General features: G+C 43.5%; 1 protein-coding gene across 3 annotated transcripts in view; it reads right to left on the bottom strand.

Moving 5' to 3' along the window:
- Positions 1-25,265, bottom strand: part of LOC122558814 (MICOS complex subunit mic25-like) — a 521,848-nt gene that overhangs the window by 242,740 nt on the left and 253,843 nt on the right. For all 3 annotated transcript variants that reach the window (XM_043707604.1, XM_043707605.1, XM_043707606.1), the window contains exon 5: positions 18,505-18,575. In XM_043707604.1, the coding sequence (XP_043563539.1) occupies positions 18,505-18,575 (71 nt within the window). The remainder of the gene's footprint in view (positions 1-18,504; positions 18,576-25,265) is intronic.

Below are 25,265 nucleotides of genomic sequence, written 5' to 3'. Positions count from 1 at the left end.
AGAAAGATATAAAAGAGACCTAAGGGGCAACGTTTTCACGCAGAGGGTGGTACGTGTATGGAATGAGCTGCCAGAGGAAGTGATGGAGGCTGGTACAATTGCAACATTTAAGAGGCATTTGAATGGGTATATGAGTAGGAAGGGTTTGGAGGGATATGGGCCGGGTGCTGGCAGGTGGGAATAGATTGGGTTGGGATAACTGGTCGGCATGGACGGGTTAGACCGAAGGGTCTGTTTCCATGCTGTACATCTCTATGACTCTATGACTTTGTAGACCTCAATCAAGTTCCCCTCTCAATCTCCTTTTTTCAAATGAAAACAAACCTAACGTACGTAACCTCTCTTCATAGCCAGCACCTTCCATACCAGGCAACATCCTCGTAAATCTTCTCTGCACCCTCTTCAGAGCATCCACATCCTTTTGGTAATGTGGTGACCAGAGCTGTACACAGTATTCTAAATGCGGCCAAACCAACTTCGTGCACAATTTTAACATGACCTGCCAACTCTTATACTCAATACCCCATCTGATGAAGGCAAGCATACCATATACCTTCTTGACCACTCTATCCACCTGTGCAGAAAACTTCAGGGTACAATAGACCTGAACTCCTAGATCTCTCTGCTCATCAACTTTTCCCAAGGCTCTTCTGCTTACTGTATAATTCACTCTAGAATTAGACTTCCCAAGATGCATCACCTCATATTTGCCTGGACCGAACTCCATCTGCCACTTTTCCGCCCAACTCTCCAGTCTATCTATATTCTTCTGTATTCTTTGACAGTCCCCTAAGCTTTCTGCTACTCCACCAATCTTCGTGTCATCTGTAAACTTGCTGATCATACCAACAGTGCCCTCTTCCAGATCATTTATGTATATCACAAACAACAGTGGCCCCAGCACTGATCCCTGTGGAACACCACTGGTCACCATTCTCCATTTCAAGAAACTCCCTTCAACTACTACTTCTCTGTCGCCTATTGCTCAATCAGTTTTTTATCCACCTAGCTAGAACACCCTGCACACCATGTGACTTCACTTTCTCTATTAGTTTACCATGGGGTCACTTTCTCTATTAGTTTACCATGGATATTGTCCAGATCTTGTTGCATTTGAATACGGACTGCTTCAGTATCTGAGGAGTTGCAAATTGTGTCATCATCAGGGAACATCCCCATTTCTGACCTCACGATGGAGGGAAGATCAATGATGAAGCTGTTGAAGATGGATGGGCCAAGGACACTACCCTAAGGATCTCCTGCAGTGATGTCCTGGAACTGAGATAACTGACCTGCAACAACCACAACCGTCTTTCAATGTGTTAGGTATGACTCCAATCACTGGAGAATTTGCCCCCAATACCCAATGATTCCAGTTTTGCCAAGGCTCCTTAATGCCACACTTGGTCGAATGCAGCCTTGATATCAAGGGCTGTCACTCTCGCTCACTTCTGGAATTCAGCTCTTTAGTCCATGTTTGAACCCAGGCTCTACTGAGGTCAGAAGCAGAGTGGCCCTGGCGGAACCCAAACTGGGCGTCAATGAGCAGGTTATTGCTGAGCAGGTACTGCTTGATAGCACTGTTGATGATCCCTTCCATCACTTTATTGATGTTCGACTGATGGGGAGATAGTTGGCTGACTTGTATTTATTTTATTTTTTGTGGAGAGGACATATCTAGGCAATTTTCCACACTGTCAAGTAGATGCCAACAACCTTGTAACTGTACTGGATCAGCTTGGCTCGGGGAGTGGCAAGTTCTGGAGCACAAGTCTTCAGTACTGTTGCCGGAATGTTGTCAGGGCATGTAACGTTTGCAGTACCCAGTGTCTTTAACTATTTCTTGATATCATATGAAGTGAATTGAATTGGCTGAAGACTGGTATCTCTGATGTTGGGGACCAGTGGAGGAGGCTGAGATAGATCATCCACTCGGCACTTCTGGTTGAAAATTGTTGCGAATGCTTCAGTCTTGTCTTTTGCACTGATGTGCTGGGCTCTTCCATCAATAAGGATGAGGATCTTTGTGGAGTCTCTTCCTCCAGTGAGTTGTCCACCACCACTTATGACTGGATATGGCAGGTCTGCAGAGCTTAGATCTTATCTATTAGTTCTGGGATCCCTTAGTTCTGTCTATCACTTGCTACTTGTGCTTTTTGACATGCATGTAGTCCTGTTTTCTATCTTCACCAGGTTGATTTCTCATTTTCAGGTATGCCTGTTGCTGATTTTGGCGTACCCTCCTGCACTGTCCATTGAACCAGGGTTATCACTAGGCTTGATGGTAATGGTTCAGTGGGGGAACATACCAGGCCATGAAGTTACAGATTGTGCTGGAGTACAATTTTGCTGCTGTTGATGGCCCGCAGCGCCTCATGGATGCCCAGTCTTGAGTTGCTCGATCTGTTCGAAGTCTGTTCCATTTAGTCCGGTGATAATGCCACACAATAGAATGGAGGTTATTCTCAAAAACATGACTTAGTCACCACAAGGACTGTGTGGTGGTCGCTCTTACTGATACTGCTATGGACAGATGCATCTACAGGAGCAGATTGGTAAGGATGAGGTCAAGTATGTTTTTCCCTCTTGTTGGTTTCGTCACCTCCTGCCGCAGACCTTGTCTAGCACCTATGCCCTTTAGGATCCAACCAACTCAGTCATTAGTGCTGGTGCCGAGCTACTTTTGGTGGTGGATACTGAAAGCTCACACTCAGAGTACGTTCGAACTTGCCTTCTTCAATGCTTTCTCCAAATGGTTTTTAACGTAGAGGTGTACTGATTTATCAGCTGAGGGAGGACAGTACGTGGTAATCAGCAAGAGGTTTCCTGGTCCATGTTTAACCTGAAGCCATAAGACTTAATTGGATCCAGAGTCAATGTTGAGGACTCCCAGGGTAACTCCCACCCAATTTATACTACTATGTCCTACCTCTGTCCTGCCGGTGAGATAGGACATATCCAGGGATGGTGATGGTGGTATCTGAGATATTGCCTGTAAGGGATGATTCCGTGAGTATGACTATGTTGACTAGTCTGCGAGACAGCTCTCCCAATTTTGGCACTAGCAGCCAGATGTTAGTGAGGAGGACTTTGCAGCATTTATAGGGCTGTTTCTGCCGTTGTCTTTTCCAGTACCTAGATCAATGCCAGGCGATCCATCCAGTTTCATTTCTTTGACTTTGTTATGATTGGTACAACTGCTAGGCCTTTTCAGAGGGCACTTGAGTCAACCACATTGTTGTGGCTCTGGAGTCACGGGTAGGCCAGACCAGGTGAGGATGGCAGATTTCCTTCCCTGAAGTCATTAGTGAACCAAATTAGTGAACCACAATCGACAATGGTTTCATGGTCACCAGTAGATTCTTTAAAAATTGAATTCAAATTTCACAGTCTGCCATAGTGGGATTTGAATCCAGGTTCGCAAAACATTAGCTGAGTTTCTGGATTAATAACCGAGCGATAATACCACTAGGCCATCACCTTCCTAGGCCTCCCCAAATATTCAGTACTTTCATGAGAAACATATTCAGTTACTGCACTGTTCAAGACCCACAGGATACAAGGCCTCATCAAAGTTGTGGACATGCTGAGAGCAAAATTACAAAGACCCCTCTTTTCTTGATTTGACCTGGGCTGAGCTTTATCTGATTGGGGTGTATGGCCTCTCCATGACGGACAAGTTGGTGCTGGATTCAACGATTTTGCAACAGTGGCAATTGTTAATAATAGAATATGTAGGCGCACAGAGGTTCAGGCCTGACATGAGGACCGTAAATATCAAAGCTCATACATGGGAAACACTAGCTGATGACATCCAGCAAGTGCAACCACCATGGGCAGTCAGTACCACTGCTTGGTAACTGGTGCTAACACTGAAAACAGCAATCCATAAACGATAGCTGATAAATATTTCGTACTGCGTCTTCTGCCCTGATTAGTTGTGTCAGCATCATAGACTAACATACAAAGATTTATTGTCATGTGTATTTTGTTACAAAATGCAGTGAGAAATGTTGAATATTGTCAGCATTCTCTTGCGCCAACTTAAAACACAGGAAAATAAATCAAAACATAGACTATAAAGGCAGAAACATTAAGAAATAAAAAAGTGACCAACTTTACAGTCCTTCTTGTTAAATGTGCCATCATGGCCATGGGCCTGGTGACCAGGCCCAAGTTCCCTTTGCCACACTGCTGTGGAAGTCACCACTCTTCGGCATCATCTCACCTCCACCAACACTCTGGCCACTGAGTCCACGCTGGACCTCACCAATGCAGATTGGAACTCTCTTCCACAAGAGACAGTGGAGCCTGGATTAGTTGTCAATTTTAACTATGCGATAAGATTTCTTTTTGTTCAGCAATGGTGTTAAGGTATATGAGCAAAAGGCAAGTATATGTTGTGAGGCCACAGATCAGCCACTGAATGATGGAACAGATTGGAGGTGCTAGCGCAAGAGTGCAAAGAGAACAGTGACCAAACCATGGCTTATCTGGGAAGTTAGAGATAGTATTAGATGCAAAAAAGAGGCAAACAAATTGGCAATAATTAAACAATAGATCTGACGATTGGGAACATTTTGAAGTCATCAAAGGAACACCAAAGGACTGATTAAGAAGGAGAAAATAGCATATAGCACTAAGCTTACGGGGAACATAAGAACTGACTGTGAAAGTTTCTACAGGTACATAAAGAGAAAAAGATTGGTGAAAGATAGCGTAAGTCCTTTACAGTCAGAAACAGTGGAACTTATAATGGGGAACAAAGAAATGGCCAATGAACAAAATTCATACTTCACTTCTATCTTCACAAAGGAGGGAGGATTCTCCAATGGCGTACCAGAAAGGACAAGGAACTCAGGATTTAGTGAGAGGGAAGAACTGAAGCAAATGTGTAATAGTAGAGAAATTGTGTTGGAGAAATTGATGGGATTGAAGATTGTTAAATTCCCATTGTCTAATAATTTACTGTTGAGAGTGTGCTGCTGGAAAAGCACAGTAGGTCAGGTAGCATCTGAGGAGCAGGAGAATCGACGTTTTTGGGCATAAGCCCTTCATCAAGAATTCATCAGGATCACATTCCTGATTAAGGGCTTATGCCCAAAACATCAATTCTCCTGCTCCTCAGATGACGCCTGACCAGCTGTGCTTTTCCAGCACCACACTCTGATCTCTAGCATCTGCAGTCCTCACTTCCTGCCACACTAATAATTTACATCCCAATGTACTTAAGGAAGTGGCCCCAGAAATTGTGGAAGCATGAGAGATCATCTTCCAAGATTCTTCAGGCTCTGGAACAGTTCCTAGAGATTGGAGAGTAGCTAATGCAACCCCACTATTCAAAAAGGGAGATAGATGGAAAACAGGGTATTATAGACCAGTGAGTCTGACATGGGTCATAGGGAAGAGGTTAGAGTCCATGAGCAAAGATCTTGTAGCAGAGGACATAGAAAACAGTTTTAGAATCAGACTCAGTCAGCATGGATTTACAAAAGGGAAATCAGACTTGACAAACCCACTGAAATTCTTCAAGGATGCAAATCGTAGATTTGATTGGGGGAGCAAGTGGATGTGGTTTATTTGGACTTTCAGAAGGCTTTTGACAAAGTCCCACAAAAGAGATTTATGTGTATAATTAAAATACAGATTGGGGGTAGTATACTGATATAGAGAGAAAATTAGTTAGCAGACAGGAATAAAGAGTAGGAATAAATGGGTCATTTTCAGAATGGCAGGCAAGTGACTAGTGAGGTACTGCAGGGATCTCACTATGACCTGAGCTATTCATAATACATGTTCATCATTTAGATGATGGAACTAAATGTAAATTTCAGAATTTGCAGATGAGACAAAACTGGGAGAAAGGCTGAGCAGTGAAGACGATGCAGAGACGTTGCAGTGTGATTTGGTCAGGCTGGGTGAGTGGACAAAGCACGACAGATACAATATAATGTGGATAAATGTGAACTTATCCACTTTGGTAGCAGAAATAGGAATGCAGAGCATTATTTAAATGGCTGTAAATTTAGAGAGGGAAATGTTCAATGAGACCTAGGTTCCATGTAATGAGGTCAACTAGATGGACCTCATAGTATATGAGTTCCCTGATTGGGGATGTTAACCAGACTGGTGTTCAGGGAGTACAAGTAAATAAAGTATCACAGTATACCGGCCTCTGGAGTTATTTCAGTCGTGACAAGAGAAAGGTTTATGCCGTTATTTGGGATATGCCATGATTTACAAAATTTGGTGGGTGATGTGGTTCTAAACAAGCATATGGATCACATGAAAGCTGCAAACTTGCAAACAGGGCAGGAGCAAAACATACCTAGCCTCTCAGAACCTGTCAGAATCTGTGGGCTCTCCCCATCTATCTGGTGTCAAAGAAACAGTGGAGTCTGAGATAGACATGGTGGAATTTGCACCCGGGCACCTTTACTGCCTGAAGAAGAGGATGAGTTTCTTCTGAGACACTTCAGGTGCAAGATGCGGGCTATTGTCTGGTACACACCACCCTTATCCAAGGCTGAGTCAGAGGAACCACTCCCAGTGCATAAACAGCCAGGAACGGCTACAAGAAAAAAAATAATCCTATGTTCCTGGACTTAGAGAGGGAGGGAAGCAGTGATTGTAATGAGGTCAGCCAGGTGGACCTCATGGAATATGAGTTCCCTGATTGTGGCTGTTAATCTGGTCCAATCAGGGAGCCCTGGCTGACAGATATAAACAGGAGATTCAGAGGTCTTCCCAATTTAGAGAAAAGACTCTGTGCTGGCTGGTGCTACAGTCAGTGTCACTGTTGGTTTCTGCCCCTCTTTCTTTTTGGAGGGGGAAACCTGATTTCTGAACTGGCTGAATTATTTAGCCAGTTTGTTAACTGGCATTCCTTTTAGTGAGGACTGATTGTTAAACTCCTGATGCACACAATGTGTTTCAGGTGTAGCTCAGTTCTCATTAGGGGGTTGTTGTTTCACTGGCTGGTTACAGCCTGTGTATTACTCTTTTCTCATTTTACTCTTTTTGAGAAAAGGATAATGTTAATTTTGTGGTAGGGCTTAGCCCTTGGACTCTAGTTTTCTTTGTTTTTTTTGTATGTGTCTTCACTTTTTATTGGTGTTTGGACTGAGCCCTTGTGGAAGACATACATTTTACCAGAGGAGCTGTTCCTGTGGGGAGGCCTAGCCCTGGGACCGGGCCTCAGAAGATTGAACACCTGTGTGTGTGCTGGGAGGTGAACACTTGCTGTATCCTGGGGTTTTGGAGAAGACCTTGCCTTCAGGAGTGGACCAAAACCCCTGTGAGTTAACTGCACCTTTACAATGTACTGTGTTCCTGTGAGTGACCCTGGCTCTACAAGGATGGGCCAGGGCTCGATGGAGACTGAACACCTGTGTGCTGTGGGGTGTGCATTTGCTGCCTTTGGGAGTGGGTTCTGCCCTTGGTTGCGGACTCTGTTTTTAGCAACGGACTCTGCAGTTTGGAGAGGACTCTATTTCCAACAATGCACATTGTATACTGGAGTGGACTCTGTTCCTGGAAATGGACTCTACATTTTGAAGAAAAATATCTATGCTAATGGACTCTGTACTAGAAAGGACTCTGTTGGTAATTAACTGTCATATGGTTTGTTGGGGTTATCACCTGCACTGTCGTGCGTGTCCCTGGGTCTGGCAGGCCTTACCGAGAGCTGGGAGGCTCATGGGCCATCCTGAAAGCTGTCACCCCAAGAGCCAGAGGGTGGGTAGGCCATCCTGTGAACCTGAAGGTTGGTAGGCTGTCCCGAAAGCCGGAGGGTGGGTAGGCCACCCTGATGCCAGTTGCCCTAAAAGCCAGATGGTGGGTAGGCCGTTCTGAGCGCTGTCGTCCCGAGAAGGGGTAATCGGGACGGGCTGTCCTAGAGGTGGTCAAAAGGTGTGTCACAGCAGCCAAGAGTCAGAAGGCGCGTAGGGGCAGGCTGAGATCCGGAAGGCTTGTGGGCTACCCTGCATGATGTCGTCCCTGGGGAAGAGGATGGGCTGTCCTAGAGGTGGCCGGAAGGTGCATCGGGGTGGGTGACAGCCCAATGGTGCGTAGGGGCAGACCGAGAGCCATAAGACAGGTAGCTGTCCTCAGCGCTGTCACCTGGGCGGGTACCGGGGCGGGCTGTCGTATAAGTGGTCGAAAGATTCTGAGGATGGTAAGTGAAGCCGGAAGTTGGGTAGGCCTTCCTGACCACTGTCACGGCAGGTGGGTACTGGGGCAGCCTGTCCTAGAGGCGGTCGAAAGGTGTGTCAGAGCGGACCGAGAACTGGAAGGGGCATGGGCTGGACCGAGAGCCAGAAGGTGCGTAGGGGCGGGCTACCTTAGAGTGGTCGGAAGGTGGGAGGGACGGGGGCTTGCTGGGCCTATATTGTATGCACTATTTTTATGTAACTGGATTGGCTTTTTATGTACAAATGTGTTGATGTCTTTTCATGTTTGAAACTGGGATTTGAGATTTGTCCTCATTTCCCTGTAAACTGGTTGAACAGCAGGTTTGGAGCCTGGTTTTGCTGCTCCTCTCCCTTGTAAAATTGCTGTTGTATACAGCTGTAAATGTTAACTTTTTTTGTAAACTGTTTTGTAATTGCTTAATAAAATTAGAAAAAAATAAACAGAAGTACAAGAGGTTCTGTTCACTCTGAGAGCTGGCTCTGAGGAAGCTTGACCAGTGTCAAGTACTTTATATGTGACGGGATACAACCTCTAATGTGTTATTTCAGTTCATGAGCAAAGAAAAGTCACAGAAACTTTAAGTGACTGAAAAATCATTTTTTAGGAGGTAAAAAATGCTAGGGTTGATTAAAGTAATAAAAACTTCTACTATTCATGCAAGGAGAAAATAAAATTAGCTTAAGATTTTCTGAGTATAAAATCTGGACAATCATATATGCCCCACTGCAGTTCAGAAAATGAAGACAACACCACAAAGCCAATATCATCCTCCAAGATGTAATGTTTCTTTTTATAAACTACACTTAATAGTCATTGGTCACTTAGAGAAGAAAAAAATAAATTTAACATTCTGGCTGCCCTTACACATAGGATGCTGGAACTGAGGCATTGGGACAGCAAGTCATGTCATTGGGTATCTTGCCTCACCAAAGCTTGCTCAGTTGTCTTCTGATTGACAATACTTACATGTCATAAAGAAGGTACCTGGCAACAGACCAACTCAGCAAGCCAATTATCTGCGCACCTCACTGGACTCAAAATGATATTCCAAACACAGTGCACCACAAAATAAGTAACTGGGCTGCCTCAAATTCAAGGTTTTGAATCATATATGTCAGAATGAATCAGAACGTCCATCACATATCTAGAGACAGTAAGTGGCTTTATAATTCAGGACCTTGACTTTCTGTCCTATTCTGCTTCTGTTCTTGGCTGAAGCCCGAAACACTTTCAAATTTAGACCTGGTCAGCCATCCGCCCTTGACTGTTCCTGGTTGTTCCTAGACGTGGTGTTTCAAATTCAAAGGGCATGAACACTAAATGTGTCATTTTAATTAACACTAGTCCAGGACTATAGGTCAAAATAGAGAGGGAATGTCATGCCCTTACTATAGTACCTTGCATTTTCACCATTAAACAGAGGCTGAAACAGTGCTAAATAGCTGGCCGCAAATAAAGAACTAGAATTAAAAGTACAGGAGGCTATTTGGTCCAGTGGATCTGTGATGGCTCTTTGATAGAACGATCCAGTTAGTTCAACATCCATGATTTTTCTCTAAATCCCTATAATTGTTTCCCTTCGAGTATTTATCTAATTCCGTTTTGAAAGTATGACTATCTGCTTCCACCACAATTTGAAGTGGTGTATTCCAGAACATAGCAACTCCAATTCTGTGAAAGAAATAAGGTTTATTTGTCTCCCTTCCAGTTCTTTTGTGAATTAAATCTGTATGTTCTAGTTACTAATCCTCCTGTCATCTACATCTCCCTATTTACCCCACTCAAACAAGGAGCAGCAAATCTTTGGAGTACCTCCTTTACGGCATGGCGGTGACAGCACCAATACCAGTACCTGAATGTAGCCAACTGTCCTTGCTTTATCCTTGACCTTTCTCACATTCTTCTGTGGCAGAAGAGAGACTTATTGCTGGGAAAAGATTGGTGTATCAGCTGATACTGATCCTAGTTGCTGCTTCAGCACTAGTTTGGCAGATAGACGAGAAGACCAAACAGAACAGAGGGAGATGCTTGACTTTGAATAATTCAGACCTATGTGTCAAACAGACATTATTCTTTTTTTCTTAATAAACCGTTTCCTCTGTGTAATGAAGAAAGCAGCAAATGTAAAGGTACGGGACAAAACAGAGTCACTGACAGAGTATGCCATGCCAAGGGCTAATGTTACCATTTCCTTTTTTAAAGTGACTGGAACAATTTGAGCAAGCGACTAAACCTCTCTTGGAACCTGCAGGGGGTGGTCTGTAGTAAGGCACCAGCTGTTACTAAAAATGTCTTCTTGCTTATTAAACAAGCTTTAAAGCTGTCTGCCATTAATCATGTAGATAAAACAGTGAAGGGGAGGGAGGGGAACTGATTGAGAGAAGCTAAAACAATACAAGGAGCAAACAAAAGAAAAGCAGGCAAGTCTCTGAGAATGGAATTTCCTTCTTTATGTGGGTGCAGTACATGAAATGTGGTGGATATCAATTGGAAGAATACTTGTCAGGAGGTGTAGTTACAGCTGGTAAGGTACAGCAAGCTGTTATAGACAGCAACATTGACAGCCAAATTCATCTTTCCCTTACATCGTTGAAAGAGGTGTGGAAACAGCAGAGTTTGGGATAGTGAAAAACATTTAAAAGGATATACTTTTTTCCATTATCCAACTCCTTGAAAAGCTGTGTTTTCCAACTAGTCACAGCGTCTATCTAGCACAGATAGATACAGCTCTGTCAAAATTCCCAATTCCAAAAATGCTCTTCCATTTGTAGAAGTATCCTAAACCAGACAATTTATATTGAATATTGTGTAGGAGCATGCAATAGTTTGAAGCCCACTAGGAACTCGACTGAGACATCATAAACTTGTTTCACAACTTACAGCTGGCTCTATCTAATACATAGATGTTGCATTAACATACTTTGAGCACATAATCCTGGCTAACTGATCAAGTGAAAATACTGAGGGGCTACTGCAATAGTAAAGATGCCATCCTTCAGATCAGACATTTAACCCTGGCTCCTCATCTGCCCTCAAGAAAATGAAAACATCCAACACCAGTGCTCCTTGTTGTTCTGGGCAATATTTATTCTTCAATCAATATCACTGTAAAACAGATTATTTGCTCATTGTTTCATTGCTGTTTGGGGGAGCTTGCTATTTGTCAACTGGCTCCACATTTCTACATTCAACAACGACTGAATTTCAAAAAATACAGCATTGGATGTAAATGTTTTAAGACATCCTGAGATCATGATAGATGTTATATAAACACAAATTTTTTGTTCTTTTGAAACATGTTTCTTATGGTCATAAAATCGCAAGTAATTTAGAAACATAGTGTTTATAAAAGTATTTCATGTTTCCTGTCCTCCAGTCAATGTCAAAGCAAACCTGTCAGCACTGTTTAAATTTAAAACATTCATTAGGCCTTGTGTGAAAAAGGCAATTAAACAGAAGAATAATGAATAAAATTGCTCAGTTATTTTTGAATTTCTATTCTTGGTAAAAAAATTATAACTGAAACATCAAGTTGTCTCTTCAGTGATGCTAGCAGATATTTTGCACACTTGCACCATTACATTGCCTTTACTGTTTACTGTCCATTTGCACCATTGTTGTGTTTACCTTAAACTGTGCATTCACACCATTGCTCTGCCTTTACGTTTTTTTCTTTAAGCCATCACTCTGCCTTTATGCTGTACATTCGTATCATTACTTTGCCTTTATGCTGTGCATTCGTACCATCACTCTGCTTTTAAACTGAGCATTCATATCATTAGGAGAAAGTGGAGATCAGAGCTGAAAATGTGTTGCTGGAAAAGCGCAGCAGGTCAGGCAGCATCCAAGGAGCAGGAGAATCGACGTTTCGGGCAGATTCCTGAAGAAGGGCTCATGCCCGAAACGTCGATTCTCCTGCTCCTTGGATGCTGCCTGACCTGCTGCGCTTTTCCAGCAACACATTTTCAGCTCATTCATATCATTACCCTGCCTTTACTTTATGCTGTGCATTCATGTCATTACACCGTTTTTATTTTATGTTCTGCATTCAAGCCATTACGCTGCCTTTACTTTAAGCTGTGCAATTGTACCATTATTCTAACTTTACATGGTTGTTGCTCACAAGACAGGGTGTTATATTTCCACTGAATAAAGCAATATTGGCTGCAAAGAACAAAAGATTGTATAACATTATGGCTAGTACAGAATTACACTGGTTATGTTGGAATACAGTGTTCAATTCTAGATATCATATTTTAAGAAAAATTGTAATGTATTTGAGAGGCTACAGAGAAAATGTAATCAAATAATGGCAAGGATGAAGGAATTGAGACATTGGGTCAGAGTCATAGAGATGCACAGCACGGAAACAGACCCTTCGGTCCAACCCGTCCATGCCGATCAAATATCTCAACCTAATCTAGCCACACTTGCCAGCACCCGGCCCATATCCCTCCAAACCCTTCCTATTCATATACACATCCAGATGCCTTTTAAATGTTGCAATTGTACCTGCCTACACCACTTCCTCAGGCAGCTCATTCCATACATGTACCACCCTCTGCGTGAAAAAGTTGCCCCTTAGGTCTCTTTTATATCTTTCCCCTCTCACCCTAAACCTATGCCTCTAGTTCTGGACTCCCCCACCCCAGGGAAAAGACCTTGTCTATTTACCCTCTCCATGCCCCTCATGATTTTATAAACCTCTATAAGGTCACCCCTCAGCCTCCAATGCTCCAGGGAAAATTGCCCCAGCCTATTCAACCTCTCCCTATAGCTCAAATCCTCTCATCCTGGCAATATCCTTCTAAATCTTTCCTGAACCCTTTCAAGTTTCACAACACCCTTCCAATAGGAAGGAGACCAGAATTGCACACAATACTCCAAAAGTGGCCCAACCAACATCTTGTACAGCCGTAACATGACTTCTCAACTCCTGTACTCAATACCCTGACCAATAAAGGAAAGCATACCAAACGCCTTCCTCACTACCCTAGCTACCTGCGACTCCACTTTCAAGGAGCTATGAACCTGTATTCCAAGGTTTCTTTGTTCAGCAACACTCCACAGGACCTTACCATTAAATGTATAAATCCTGCAAAGATATGCTTTCCCAAAATGCAACACCTCGCATTTATCTAAATTTAACTCCATCTGCCACTCCTCAGCCCATTGGCCTATCTGATCAAGACCCTGTTGTAATCTGAGGTAACCTTCTTCGTATCCACTAAACCTCCAATTTTGGTGTCATCTCAAACTTACTAACTATACCTCCTATGTTCACATCCAAATCAATTACATAAATGACGAAAAGTATTGGATCCAGCACTGATCATTATGGCATTCCAGGAGAAACTGAAGAATCTAATCCTGTCCTGCTTAAAGCAGAAAAGACAGAGCATTTAAAATTATTAATTGTTTTGTTAGAATAAATGAAGGGTATTGTTTCCAGGGAAAGAATTGGTAACCAGAAAATATATACTTCATTTAACAGTAACTTCCAGCTGAATGAATACTTAGAGTCTTAGAGTCATAGATTTGATGGAAACGTATTTTGAAGCTGTAGGGACAGAGCAGGAGCATAATACCTTTTGGATAATTCCATTAAAAAACTATCAGAGGTCTGATGGGCCAGATTCTATGTGTATTATTCTGTAGTTCACCAAATTATAATAAAAACAAAATACTGAGGATGCTGGAAATCTGAAATAAAAAACAGGAAATGCTGGAGAAACAAAGCAAATCTGGCATTGTTTGTGGAGAGAGAAACAGAGTTAATGATTCGAGCCCCAATATGGCTCTCCTTCAAGACTGAAAACGGCTGAAAAATGGTGTATTTTATACAGTTGTCAGGGGAGCAGAAGAAGCAAGAGGATTTGTTCCACTCACTCCTCCTCCTCCTCTGTTAACAGCAAAGAAACCATTACTTTCCGGTCCTTTTCAGTGCTGAAGAAAAGATACATCAGACTGAAATATGAACTCTGTTTCTCTCTCCCTAGATGCTGCCAGACCTGCTGAGCTTCTCCAATGCTCTGTGTCTGTTTCAAAGTTCTAAGTCATTTTTCCACAGTGGAAGTCCTGACTGACATTAATTCCCAATCTCTAAAAAACAATCTACAAACTTTCACAATTGTGCAAGCAGAGTAAACCTTTTCTTTCTAAATTCCGGCCCCATTCTCTTCCTCCCAACACAACAGAAATATAGTCACATCACCACCTCTGGAAAATGTTTGAAGAAAATAGGGAGAGGAGAGGACTAGAACACAAAGCAGGAATTAGTGGATGGAAATGGAAGCAGGAAAGATCGCAGTGTACAGCCTTCTGAAAGGCAGAAAATGGTATTTGTAATGTGGAGAGCTCACCAGAAGTGGAACAAGGAAAATGACTGGGTACTTTAACTAAACTGAACAAAAAGGGAATAGTGAACAAGAGCTGAAAGTTAAACATCAGGCACCCTGACTCTGATCTAAAGAGGCAGTTTAGCTAGCAGACAAATTAGAGAAGGGTAATTGAAGAGACAGGACTTCAAACCTGAGGAACAGCAGTAGCCTACCTCACCTATAATTGGCCATCCTGTGAGATTTATTGAATAAAATTCTTTCCACTGAAATTGGATCTGTGGAGGTTATATAAAAAGCTTTTTTTTTGTTTTATCAGGATTTGACAAATATAAATGCTTTAAAATCCCATCTGCTTCACATATGCTCCATTTATGGACCACAACACAAGAATAAAGTTTTATTGAACACAGGCATGCACACAAGAAAGGAAAGTACAAAGGTGGCCCTGCCTTCACAGCATCTATTTAAAATTAAACTAACCCAATGCTGTTTAAAAAAAATAGTTTAAAGTGTTTTGGTCTGATTCACATGGTTGAATACCATCGTATTAATACCCAGCTGCTATAGGCAGCTGACTAACATAATTGTTTGAACATTTCATTTCAAGCTAGAATTTTAAGTTGTTACAGCATTTAACCAATCTATTTGCCCTAATTACTGTGTGCTGGGCTTTATGCTCCACACAACCCTCTTTATCTAACCCCTTCAAAATGTTCTTCTATTCTTTTCTCCCCTTGACATTTAACATCACTACTGAGTGTCCCACCATCAATACCCTAGTGGTTACCATTGATCTGAAATTGAATTTACTGCCATAAAAACACTAGAGCCATACAACCTGGTCAGAGTTTGGGAGTCCTGCAGCAAATAACCAACTTCCTGATTCCCTGAAGCCTATCCACCACCTACAATGCTACAGTATGCAGTGAAAGTGAGCTTCTTCAGTGTTTTTGGAGCTGCGCTCTCATCCAAGCAATGGGGAGCATCTCGTCACAGTACTGACTTGTGCCTTGCAGATGGTGGACAGGGTTTGGGAGTCACGAGGTGAGTTACTTGCTGAAGGATTCCCAGCCACTGACTTATATTGGGACCATCGCTGTTTGTCTTTATTTTTCTCATTTTCGGTTTGGAACTATGAGCTGAAGTTGAGAGTTGAATTTTGGACTTTGAGCAGCAGTTTACCTTAAAAAAAGGGAAAGAACAACTATACAAATTTGTTGATTGGTACTAGCCTGGAAAGGTAGTTGCAGGTTAATTATTGTTCTATGCAAGCTGCAGACATTTTGGCACCTGAGATGTATTATGCACAAAAAGTGGCAGCTGACTGCATGTTAAAAAGGGTCACTCAATGGGACAGAGTGCTACCCAGTCAAACAAAGGGAATGTTGAAAAAACAGAAAGAGAGACAAAAGACTAAAACAGCTTGGACTAGATTTTGGACAGGAGGCAATGTATCTGCTGAATGGAGTTTTGGTGACCCTCTCATTATCAACTAGTTATCAAATTGTTGGAAGCTCTGGGAAAAGAACCCCAGTCTGGAAGACACGAGTAAAAGTCTCCAGCAGCCCATGGAAGTTGTTTGCACTGGTCAATTCAGAATTCAAGTAATATATACAGCACCACATGTTGATGATCCACTCATTATCCAAGGATTGCATGAAGGTTTAACAACTGGCGTTCAAAACTCCTTAACTGAACAGGTCAGATACAACTCTTTTACTTCCTTTCAATTTATTCTTTAACTTTGTATGTTTGAGCAGGAGTTACGATCAAAGAAGATTGGGTTTAAATCATGGCCATTAATTAGATTATCTTATTGTTTAATTCAGTTCTGCTAAGGTTGCAGTGTTAGTAATAAATTATTCATTTTTGTTTAAGCTTTAAAATTGGAGTCTGATATCGGTTGTTCATAAAGTCTGGTTAGAAACAATTGGGCAATTTTAAGGGTCACCAAGTATTTTAATTTCACTGTGTTATAATACCCAATGTTAGCGAATCTGATTTGGCTTGGCTTGCTATCCTTCTGTCAGAATGCCTGCTTTTGTAGTGGAATCAAGGGTTATGGAGATAAGGCAGGAAGAGGATACTGATTAGGAATGATCAGCTATGATCATATTGAATGGCGGTGCAGGCTCGAAGGGCAGAATGGCCTACTCCTGCACCTATTGTCTATTGTCTATTGTAGCTACAGCATTTAAATGGCTAGTCCAGTTAAATTCCTAGTAATGGTACCACCACAATATTGCAACACTTGGAACAAAATCACTATTCCTTCACTACAGCTGGGTCGAAAATCTGAAATTCCTTTCCTAACAACACAGTGGATGCCCATACATTAGTCTGACATTGGCTAGTCACCATTTGGTCAAGGACACTTAGAGATGACTAACAAATACTGGTCTCGCCAGTAGTGCTTAAATCCAACAGGAAAATTTTTAGAATGTCAGTCATCTTAAGCATTCCAGGTGTCACGTTTCACATTCTAATCAGTCTCTGGGTAAGGATTTTTCCCAAATACTTTGAGTTCAACGATCAAATTGCTCCCCCTTTCTTTGTATGGACCAGAATATTTGCTGTATTTACCCTCTGGAACTTTGCTGCTTTTTGTATGTGCATTCAAGCAACGAGTGCTTCCACATCTTTGGTGCATCACTTCCAAATACCAAGCATCCTTCTTCATCCAATGTCCTGACATGTTGCCTTTCTAACAGGGATTAATGAACAACGAATTGAACAATGGTACATTTATGTTCCTCTCCTAGCGCAAAGACACTCCCTGCTTTTGCAAAAATCTACTCCTGATCCAGCTTCAATCAGATTTTAATACTGACTTCGAGAACAGTGTCAGACATTCCCAGTTTGTATGACTCCAAATCAAATTGTGGTATGCTTTTCTCCACTAAATCACTGGACATGGTCAAAATCAAACTTTTTAGCTAACATACCCAGATGGTATTATTGTAGTTCAGAGCTTGGACTAATGATCAGATGATATGAAGTTAAAAATCACACGATACCAGGTAATGGTCCAACAGGTTTATTTGAAATCACAAGCTTTTGGAGCACTGCCCCTTCGTCAAGCAAAAGCTTGTACTTTCAAATAAACCTGTTAGACCATAACTTGCTGTCATGTGATTTTTAATTTTTGCCTACCCCAGTTCAACACTGAACTGGGGTTTGGGCGGCACGTTGGCAGAGTGGTTAGCACTGCTGCCTCACAGCGCCAGAGACCCGGGTTCAATTCCCGCCTCAGGCAACTGACAGTGTGGAGTTTGCACTTTCTCCCCGTGTCTGCGTGGATTTCCTCCGGGTGCTCCGGTTTCCTCCCACAGTCCAAAGATGTGCAGGTCAGGTGAATTGGCCATGCTAAATTGCCCGTAGTGTTAGGTAAGGGGTAGATGTAGGGGTATGGGTGGGTTGCGCTTCGGCGGGGTGGTGTGGACTTGTTGGGCCGAAGGGCCTGTTTCCACACTGTAAGTAATCTAAACACCAGGACCTCCACATTACAGATAATTTGAGTTTAAGTACCATTATGGCTGTTTGAGAATTTTAATTCAGGTTTTAAAAAACGGAAACACAAAAACCTGATACAGTTAAATTTTACCTTGAAGCTGTGAAGTTGATTTTAGGAGGTGAAACCTGCCATCCTTACTCATTGAGGATCTAAATGCAGCTATAGACCCAGACCATAATGTTTGACTCCTAAACGCATTCCAGAGTGAACTGCAGGACACTAAGGTGTGTGAAATTGCAGCAGTTTATGAAGATGTCATGCACCCTAAAGATTAATTAAAAAACAGTCAAGTCATACCAAGTAATCCCAGCATCTGATTGCAGCTGTGTGGCATATTCCATGCGCAGTCAGCTGCCCACTAGCTAGTCCCTAACAAAATCAGCAATCCCAGATACTCTTCCACTAATTCAGTACAATATTTGGGTTGTTCAAACAGTCCATTTTCAGGGCACTTACTTGACACGAACTTCTGCTATTGCTGCAGCTTCATTGAATTGTGCTGACGCAAGTTGGTAGTAGTCAACATGCTGCAAGAAAGTTAATGCACTAGTTATTCTTTGGTTTATTGTATCATCAGGCAACACTGCATCATGTTTCACTGGAAATACAGTCAAATCAATATTTAACTGACACATTCTTCAACAGACATAGGCTGTGAAAGATATTAACAAACAAGGCTCACAAAGATATAAATTGAGTCATAGAAAAGCCTAGACTTTTAATATCAAATGGCACACTAGCAGAAAACTTTGAGCCATCATAAAACATGAATTAATAAATGAATAATGGGATTTTAAACTTAAGATTCAAGAAGCACTTTTCCTAACATTTTAACTGTGAAAGTGTGTGAAATATACAATATTGTATCCAACTTCTCAACCTCTCTTCTAGCCTGAGGTCTGGCAGCCCTCAGGTTGAATCATCACCAATCATCTCTTTCTCTAATGAGAGAGCAGCCCTATGCTCTGTTAAGACTATGGGAACTCACACACACATTGAATCTAACTAATAGTGAGGAAAGATTATGAAAAGTTGGGACTTTTTATCTTGAATGTAGACTTTTGAACAGCTTTTTGCTGTTCTGAGGTTGTTCCTATTCAATGCTCTTTCCCTCCCTTTGCTCCACTGAAGGCAATGAGCGGTGATTGTTCAGAGTGTGCTAGTGGCCAAGACTAAGTGAAAGAACAGGTTGAAACTTTATTGCTGGAACAGCAAAGCAGGTAAGGCAGCATCCAGGGAACAGGAGATTCGACGTTTCGGCACAGGCCCTTCTTCAGGAATGAGCAGAGAGTGTTCAGCAGGAGAAGATAAAAGGTAGGGAGGAGGGACTGGGAGGAGGGGAGTTGGAAATGTGATAGGTGGAAAGAGGCCAAGGTGAGGGTGATAGGTCGGAATAGGATGGAGGCGGAGAGGTCAAGAAGAAGACAGCAGGTCAGGAAGGCGGTGCCGGGCTGGAGGGATCCGGCTGAGACAAGGTGGGGGGAGGGGGGATGAAGAAACTGGTGAAGCCCAAGTCCATCCCCTGCGGTTGGAGGGTTCCCAGTCGGAAGATAAGACGCTCCTCCTCCGACCGTCGGGTTGTTGTGGTTTGGCGGTGGATGAGTCCAATGACCTGCATATCCTCGGTGGAGTGGGAGGGGGAGTTGAAATGCTGTGCCACAGGTTGGTTGGGTTGGTTCGTCCGGGTGGCCCAGAGGTGCTCCCTGAATCGCTCCGCAAGTAGGCGGCCTGTCTCCCCAATATAGAGGAGGCCACACCGGCTGCAGCGGATGCAGTAGATGATGTGGGTGGAGGTGCAGGTGAATCTGTGGCGGATATGGAAGTTTCCCTTGGGGCCTTGGAGAGAAGTGAGGGGGGAGGTGTGGGCGCAAGTGTTGCACCTCCTGCGGTTGCAAGGGAAGGTGCCGGGAGTGGTGGTTGGGTCGGTGGGGGGTGTGGATCTGACAAGGGAGTCGCGGAGGGAGTGGTCTCTACGGAAAGCTGATAGGGGTGGGGAGGGAAATATATCCTTGGTGCTGGGGTCTGTTTGGAGGTGGCGGAAGTGACGGCGGATGATGCGCTGTACATGGAGATTGGTGGGGTGGTAGGTGAGGACCAGTGGGGTTCTGTCCTGGTGGCGGTTGGAGGGGCGGGGCTCAAGGGCGGAGGAGCGGGAAGTGGAGGAGATGCGGTGGAGGGCACCGTCGACCACGTCGGGGGGGAAATTGCGGTCCTTGAAGAAGGAGGCCATCTGTGTTGTACGTATTTTGAACTGGTCCTCCTGGGAGCAGATGCGGCGGAGACGAAGGAATTGGGAGAATGGGATGGCGTTTTTACAGGGGGCAGGATGGGAGGAGGTGTAGTCCAGGTAGCTGTGGGAGTCAGTTGGTTTGTAGTACATTGGGCCAAACTGCCTCTTTCTGAGCTATATTGTTCTACAATTTAAGTGGAAATGTCTATTTTAATCCAGTGAACTACTACAGCAGGGAATGGGGCACAGACACAAATCATTAAAGGCATATTCAGGTCTGACATCAGAAAGCATTTCCTCACAAGTGATCAGTGCCCAGAATGGCATGGATCAGGTAACAGAAACAAGAGTTGTGGAATGAACAAAAATCCTTCAAAGAGTGGTGGGCAGGAGGGATACTTTTCAATGGCAAAATGAGACAAAGAATCCAAATGCACCTTCTCTGTAGTCCTTCTGAAGTTTACTCCAGTGAGCAACTCCTGCACAAAAATAGAAATAACTGGAAATGCTCAGTAGGTCTGGCAGCAATCAGAGTTAAGATTTCAGGTTCATTGACCTTTCCTCAGTTCTGAGGACAGAATCCTCCACAGATGCTACCAGAAAAGAAATAGTGGTCTTTGTGAGGTGGCAGCTGCTACCTGCTGGGCATTTAATTTTAAGTAGAATTACATTCCAGACACAGGATTTGAAATCAGCTTTTCTCAGGGAAACACTTCAGGAGAATACCTGTAAACCTTCTGTTCAAACACAATACTCTTTGAAAGCACGTTCTGTCGGTTAATTTAAAACCCTCACACTCTGGACAAAGGAACTTGCAGCTAAAAATAACAGGGTAATCGGGCTTTTTTTTTCCCAACATTGTGATAATCAACACCACCACTGGTTCCTTTTTTAAAAGCTGATTATCGGACCATCGATAAATCATAACCTGATCCTTAGTGAATAGTACAGAACTCTCAAGCTTCTGAGAAGCTTCCTTTGTCAGATGATGAAGTGGCCATCGTTGAATCTGGGATAAGCACTTCATCACCCAAGGAAAGAATCCTCCAAGGGTTCCAAAACCTGGCGTACACTTTTTAAAAAATGAAAATAAGGCATAAGCTTTAACATTACTTGAGGTTACTTCGGTAACGCTATTTAAACTGCAGAAATGCATTGTTTATTTAGAAACTGCTAATACTGGTTTGAGTGGTATTGCTTTCACAATGTGATCTTAGCACAGATAAATGTCAAGGCTGATCAAGATACTGCACACTGCAAAAGTCATGCTGTCATAAGTTTAATCATCACAGTGAAAGCAATTTTTTTTTATTGAAAGGTCGTGCTGTTTAAAGTGTGGGGCAAATAGAGAAGGAGGTCTGCACAGAATAGCCCCTAACAGTGATGGAAAATAGAGTTTGATTATTCCAATAAGTCCATCATCACAGATGTAATGGCAATCACATAATGTTAACTGTTACAAACGATGGAGTTACTCAACCTCCAAAACAAACAACATTATTACATCAGATCTCTCCCCAGTAACCTGGGTCATCCTCCAGCCCTACACTCTGGCTGGATTATGAACTGTCGATCACTGAATGCTGTCTTGTATTTGCTTCATTGTTCCTGTTTTTGGAAACTCTACATTCCTCTGAATCTGGTGTCCTTCATCTCCCCACTTATTACTGCTTACCTTCAGCTGCGCCTTGTGCCATAATCTCTGGAAATCCACTCTAATGGGTTCCTTCACCTCTCTTTATCTGAAGTCCTGAGGAAGGATCGCTGGACCTGTAATATTAACTCTGGTATCTCTCCATAGATGCTGCCAGATCTGCTAAGCTTTTCCAGCAATTTCTGTTTTTGTTTCTGATTTTAGCATCCATAGTTCTTTCCGTTTTTATTTGGTTTTCCTTCTCCTTATCCAAGGACACTGAAGTCAATGGGACAGCCCCAATTGCTTCTACGTCCATAGTTCTCTTCCCTTCCTGCAATCCACAAGGTTTTAACATCAAACGTGATGTCCCCTAAACTGTTTACCTATCTCGCCTTCCCTTCTACACTTTTAAATCCTGGTGGCACTCGGCACTTTGAATTTCAGCCCTTAACTTGGTCTTGTCTAAATTGACATCCATTTCAGACATAAAAGTACACAGTTCCCTTTTTGAGTTACAATTTCCCTTCTGCTGTTGTATTTACATTTTATTGCAGTAACTTAGCAACATGCGATCTTACTTCTAAATCGAGACTGGTAGTTGATTTTGAAAATATAAATGAAAACGAAAAGTTCAAAGAGGCCAGTGGGAAAATAATAATGCAATTTTCCAAAAGTAAATTGGTGCCAGTAGATTCTCACAGAGTTTCTCATCTGTAGAAATATAATGTGATATTAAGCATTTAAAGAACTGCTGTGAAAGAAAAGGGGGAAAAAATAATGGTGTGTTCATTAGCTCTTCTTCCCCTTGAACATCCATGGAAACCAACATTTAAAGGTGTCACAATAATCAAGATGAGAAAGGTTATGCTTCTCATTAAGATTGTTCTTGTATTACCCAAAACCTCTCAGAAGAGCATGCAACTATTTTTAATGATGATAATTTCATTTATATAACTCCTTATTAATTCAATGTGTTTTAGCAGAGCAGCACATTCGGAACCACCGAGTCCTTGGAACAGCAAAGATGAAGAGTTCATTTGGTTTTGCTAAGAATTGAAAGCAGAATATTAGTCAGGATACTGGGTGCATACATTGCTCTTCTTCAAATAACATTGATCAATCTTAAAATTGTGTGGAAACCAACAGGCATAAAGACAGGTTTAGCATCAGGTCTGAAGGACAGCATCTCCAAAATGCAATTCCTTCAGAATGGCACTGGTCTAGCCAGGCAATCAAATGTATACTGGATGTCCAATCCCGCTATATCTCCATTCCCCACCAGGAAAGAATGATAGTCCTTGGCTTCTTCCTCGACCAGAGGCCTGAACAATCCACCAACACTCTCCTCTGCTCGGCTGAACTTGTTCTCTCACTGAACAATTTCTCCTTTAATTCATTTCACTTCTGCCAAGTCAAAGGAGTGGCTATGGACATCCGCATGGGTTCCACTTATTCCTGCCTGTTTATGGGATATGTGGAATAATCCTTGTTCCAGTCCTACACTGGCCACCTCCCACAACTGTTTTATCAGTACATCAACAACTGTTTGGGTGCCAATTCATGCTCCCACCTGGACCTTGAAAATTGTGTTAACTTTGCCTCCAATTTCTACCCCTCTGTAACTTTCACATTGTCTATTTCCGGCATTTCCCTTCCTTTCCTTGACCTCCCCGTCTCAATTCTGGGGAATAAACTATGCACCATCATCCAATACAAAGCCACTGACTCCCATAACTACCTTCACTACAGCTCTTCCCACACCATGTCCTGCAAGGATTCCATCCCACTCTTGCAGTTCTTCGCCTTAGATCTGTTTGGATAGAGGTAAAAACAATGACTGCAGATGTTGGAAACCAGATTCTGGATCAGTGGTGCTGGAAGAGCACAGCAATTCAGGCAGCATCCGACGAGCAGCAAAATTGACGTTTCGGGCAAAAGCCCTTCATCAGGAATAAAGGCAGAGAGCCTGAAGCGTGGAGAGATAAGCTAGAGGAGGGTGGGGGTGGGGAGAAAGTAGCATAGAGTACAATAGGTGAGTNNNAGGAGATGAAGGTGATAGGTCAGGGAGGAGAGGGTGGAGTGGATAGGTGTAAAAGGAGCTAGGCAGGTTGGACAAGTCCGGACAGGTCAAGGGGACAGTGCGGGCTGGAAGTTTGAAACTAGGATGAGGTGGGGGAAGGGGAAATGAGGAAGCTGTTGAAGTCCACACTGATGCCCTGGGGTTGAAGTGTTCCGAGGAGGAAGATGAGGCGTTCTTCCTCCAGGCATTTGGTCGTGAGGGAGCGGAGGTGGAGGAGGCCCAGGACCTCCATGTCCTCGGCAGAGTGGGAGGGGGAGTTGAAATATTGGGCCACGGGGCGGTGTGGTTGATTGGTGCAGGTGTCCCGGAGATGTTCCCTAAAGCGCTCTGCTAGGAGGCGCCCAGTCTCCCCAATGTGGAGGGGACTGCATCGGGAGCAACGGATACAATAAATGATATTAGTGGATGTGCAGGTAAAACTTTGATGGATGTGGAAGGCTCCTTTAGGGCCTTGGATGGAGGTGAGGGAGGAGGTGTGGGCACAGGTTTTACAGGTCCTGCGGTGGCAGGGGAAAGTGCCAGATGATATTAGTGGATGTGCAGGTAGAACTTTGATGGATGTGGAAGGCTCCTTTAGGGCCTTGGATGGAGGTGAGGGAGGAGGTGTGGGCACAGGTTTTACAGGTCCTGCGGTGGCAGGGGAAAGTGCCAGGATGGGAGGGTGGGTCGTAGAGGGGGCGTAGACCTGACCAGGTAGTCACGGAGGGAACGGTCTTGGCGGAAGGCGGAGAGGGGTGGGGAGGGAAATATATCCCTGGTGGTGGGGTCTGTTTGGAGGTGGCGGAAATGTCGGCGGATGATTTGGTTTATGCGAAGGTTGGTAGGATGGAAGGTGAGCACCAGGGGCGTTCTGCCCTTGTTGCGGTTGGAGGGGTTGGGTCTGAGGGCGGAGGTCGGGATGTGGATGAGATGCGTTGGAGGGCATCTTTAACCACGTGGGAAGGGAAATTGCGGTCTCTAAAGAAGGAGGCCACCTGGTGTGTTCTATGGTGGAACCGCCCCTCCTGGGAGCAGATACGGCGGAGGCGGAGGAATTGGGAATACGGGATGGCATTTTTGCAAAGGTAGGGTGGGAAGAGGTGTAATCCAGGTAGCGGTGGGAGTTGGTGGGTTTGTAGAAAATGCCAGTGTCAAGTCGGTCGCCACTGACGACCGACTTGACACTGACATTTTCTACAAACCCACCGAATCCCACAGCTACCTGGATTACACCTCTTCCCACCCTACCTCTTGCAAAAATGCCATCCCATATTCCCAATTCCTCCGCCTCC

The sequence above is a fragment of the Chiloscyllium plagiosum genome, chromosome 18, assembly GCF_004010195.1.
Source record: "Chiloscyllium plagiosum isolate BGI_BamShark_2017 chromosome 18, ASM401019v2, whole genome shotgun sequence".
NCBI classification, from domain to species: domain Eukaryota; kingdom Metazoa; phylum Chordata; class Chondrichthyes; order Orectolobiformes; family Hemiscylliidae; genus Chiloscyllium; species Chiloscyllium plagiosum.
Note: the sequence above shows the minus strand (reverse complement) of the source record. Positions and strands in the feature narration are given on the sequence as shown.